Raw genomic sequence first — 3,972 nt, 5'->3', positions numbered from 1 at the left:
CCGGGGCACGACCCCGTGTCCCCTGCATCGGCAGGCGGACTCTCAACCACTGAGCCACCAGGGAAGCCCAATACTATTGGTTTTAAAACATATTTTGACTATAGGTATGGTTCTTCTAGAACTTGACAACACATATTATTCTTGCTTCTGGAAAAATGAGCCAGATATTAGCGTTCAATTTAATGTAATGAATATTTCCTTAACTAGTATTTATTAAGCACCTGCTATGTATTAGTCTCTGTATTCAATCTCACAATGACCTGTAATTCAGGTAATAAAATCCCTAGTTTAGAGAGGGGGAAATTGAAGCTCAGAGGTGTTAATTCACTTGTCCAAGGACACTCACTGGCTAAATGGAAATTTCAGATGGCCTCTGAAGGCTGTTGACTCCAAATTCTAAACTCCTGTGTTACTCATACCAGGCCCTGAGCTGGACCTGAGGGAGATAAGAGTTTAGTAAAACAATTTCCTTCAAGTAATATTAAAGAAAATTTGGTACTTACCTGCCCCACACAGGTCCGTTATGTTAATATGAGTGGGCAAGGAACTGCCTTTCGAGTTAGCTGCAGACACGGACACAGCCCAGTTCCCAGTTCTGGGAATGACCCAGGTCCAGGAGGTGTGTTCTGTGATGTTCTGTAGTGTGGCTTTCCCCCCTGCTACCTCCTGCAAGGTCACTCGATAGTGGAGGATTTTTCCTTTTGCCTCTGATAGACTCAGATTCTGCAACAAAACACATCTCCTTACTATGTACTCTCAGACAAGGTCACTGGATGCTCTATGCTAGGACCTCATGACTGCCAGCAACAGGTGGCTACACTGGAGTGACCTTTTTATTTACATCTTCTCATCTCCTCCACTGCACACTTTCATGTCTCCACCTAGCCCCGCCACTTAGAAAAAAAAATCAGTTAACATTTTTTAAAGCTAATTCTTAAAAACATATTGATTTTCCTTTCTTGCTTCAAAGTGATACTTCCTAATAGGAGAAAACTCAATTACATTCAATAGAACAAATGAGGGATCTGAACTCAGAAGATCTGGGTTTGAGTTCCAGCTCTACCAATCACCAGCTGTGTGACCCCAGGCAAGGCATTCAGACCCTCTGAGTCTCCATTTCCAAATTTGTGAAACACACACATGTATATATTTCTACATAGAAAGTACAATGCTGCTCCTGAAATCAAAAACAAGCTTTTTAAGAGCTAAACTAGTAAAATCCATACTTAGTGAATTGGATTAGCCATCTGTGCTAGGAAACTAAGACACTGTTTATAAATGTGTGACTAACAAGTTTTGGAACTGCAAGAATTCCAATTGAGATGGCTTGGGAACAATCCCAGAAAGTAAGCAGAAAACTAATTATTTGTACTATAACCCTGTTTGGACAAGGACCATGGGAAACAGAAGCATTGGAAATGGGGAGTTGCCAAGGCCTGTGTTGGCAGTGCCTGTCCATGCCTAGTGCAGGGAAAGAAAGGCATTGCTCACCAGACTTAAGCATCACAGTTTTTTTGACAAGGCTCTTCCTTCCATGGGGTGTGGAGTGGCCTCAAGCCGCTGAAAGACACACCTTAGGATTGGCAAATGCCCCTTTCTCTCGTTCTCTGCTCCCTAAGCAACTTTTTAATAATTTGGTTTCCTATGTCATTTATCATCATTTATCTGTCAGGAGAGGCTGGGCTAACGTGAACATCTGGTTCACTTAAAATTTGTATCTTTCACTTAAAGTGAAAAAATTGGCCTTCTGATTATAATTTGGCTTCTGAAATAATTAGCACGCTGGGAGAGGATGTTCCTATCTGCTGACTCAAGCCTTCTGGTTGGCCCAACAGCTGCAATTCTCACTATAAATTAAAGTATGAACATCCAGCTTTTTATATTTCAGGCTCTAGGAGCTTGAATAATGCAGATCATGTCCTAGGTACCCTTCTGGATCCACAAGGCCCAAGACTGGATCATAAACCATGGTCAACACACTGGGTGAATGCCATGTTGTTGGGGGCATTTTTGGGTGCACGTTCAGCCGTTCCCTAGAAGACATCCTGTGTCCCGGCAAGAACCAAGAAAGTTAGCGCTGCAAATGTCCATCACAGCTCATAGGCCCATTGTGTGGATTAAAACAAGTGAGTGCTTTTGACATTGTGAGGTTCTAAACTGTTATTAATAAACATGCCCTTTGTCATAGGAGAAAAAACAAGATAAATTAAAGCAAAAGCTGGCTAGGGAAGACCATTCCCTCAGCTCTCTCTCACTCCATTCTTCCCTCCCTGTCCCTTGTGCAGCTCCAGAGGGAGGACTGTCACCCCCATTCCAGGCACCCCACCCAAAGGCACTCCCGAAGAGTTAACTGGGCTCACAAAGCTCCCCATTCTTGCCAGGAACCCAAGGGGCAATAGGGAAACAGCCTGCATTACCACGCGCTCATTATCATTCACAGACACCTCAACAATCTCATGCAATCCAGCGGTAGAGTGCTGACAGAAGGGAGGAAACGTCAAGTCCTTTTGGATCCAATGAACCTACCTAGAGACCACTATGGAAATCCAGCTGATCCCAGTGATGTAGTAAACAGAGGTGTGGGTTGGAGAGATGAGTAAATGTTCCCAGAGGGCAGGGAAGGGCTTGGACCCACCTTGCATTAGTTTTGAGTTGCAAATATCAGTGAGAAGGCGAGGATGGGGCCAAGGAGTTAGACAAATAAATATGGTATCCCTTGAGTTATGCTTGTATAAAATGTCAAGCTCCAGTTTGGCCATAAAGGTTAACATCTCTCAGATAACTGGTCTCCTTAACCAAACTGGAAAATGGGTCTGACTTGTCCAGCAGGGTCCATAGAATAAAAGATTCAATGAGTTCAATGAGCCAGTGGGAAAACAGGTATTTAGCTGGAGGGGCACTCAGTCTCCTGAAGCAACTAAAAAGAGTGTGATTAGGTTGGTTAAAAAAACACAGTAACATCAAGTTTGCGAATCATGTATATAATGCATTACCCCTTGATGACACCTGGCCCTGACGGAATGGACTATCATCCCAGAACAACAGAACAGGAAGGGGTTCTACAGATTAACAATGAATTCAGTGTTTCATTTTATCAACGGGGAAACTAAGCCCTGGGGACAAGAGATGACTTGCTTAAGGCCACTCAAGGGACAGATAGAGGGGCTGAGAGTGGAATCCAGGGCTCCTGACTTCTGGACTCATGACCCCTCCATTCTGGCTCACTGCTCCCTCTAACGGCAAGCCTGAGACAATGAACTGGTGAGTACGAGCGCCATGTTGCATAGTTGGATCCCCATTCACCCTTCCGGCCCAGAGTTGCAAAGCAACTGGAACATCAACAGTGGGCATGAGGTCAGAGATTTGGGGAGAGTGGAGATCCAGAATTCTTTTTTTCCAGAGCCAACAAGCCCTGAGTCAGAAGGAGAGAAACTCTGAACCGAGAAAAACCTTGGCCTGAGGAACCAGCTGGGTCTTCTCAGATCAATTTATTTTTACTCTAGTGTTTGTTTATTTGGGTGGATGAGAAGGGGGAATCTATCATTTACTGGGCCATACCACGAGTCAGGAGCTCTACATCTATTGTCATATTTATTCCTTATAACTCCCCATTCTGATGAGGGTGCTAAAGCTTAGAGAGGTTAAGAAACTGACTCAAGAAGTCCCTACAAATCTAAAAAAAAAAAAAAAAAGTGTTCTGAAGAATCTAGGGGCAGGACAAGAATAAAGACACAGACTTAGAGAATGGACTTGAGGACACGGAGAGGGGAACAGTAAGCTGGAACGAAGTGAGGGAGTGGCATGGACATATATACACTACCAAACGTAAAATAGATAGCTAGTGGGAAGCAGCTGCATAGCACAGGGAGATCAGCTCGGTGCTTTGTGACCAGCTAGAAGGGTGGGATAGGGAGGGTGGGAGGGAGGGAGATGCAAGAGGGAAGAGATATGGGAACATATGTATAGCTGATT

The 3,972-nt window shown here is 44.1% G+C and overlaps 1 protein-coding gene across 3 annotated transcripts in view; it reads right to left on the bottom strand.

Moving 5' to 3' along the window:
- IL12RB2 (interleukin 12 receptor subunit beta 2) overlaps nt 1-3,972 on the bottom strand; it is a 78,439-nt gene that overhangs the window by 36,270 nt on the left and 38,197 nt on the right. For all 3 annotated transcript variants that reach the window (XM_007460103.1, XM_007460101.1, XM_007460102.1), the window contains one exon: nt 504-723. In XM_007460103.1, the coding sequence (XP_007460165.1) occupies nt 504-723 (220 nt within the window). The remainder of the gene's footprint in view (nt 1-503; nt 724-3,972) is intronic.

Source organism: Lipotes vexillifer, unplaced genomic scaffold, assembly GCF_000442215.2.
Source record: "Lipotes vexillifer unplaced genomic scaffold, Lipotes_vexillifer_v1.1 scaffold134, whole genome shotgun sequence".
In the NCBI taxonomy this organism is placed as follows: Eukaryota; Metazoa; Chordata; class Mammalia; order Artiodactyla; family Lipotidae; genus Lipotes; species Lipotes vexillifer.
The sequence above is the reverse complement of the archived record's forward strand: the minus strand, read 5'-3'. Positions and strand labels throughout refer to the sequence as shown.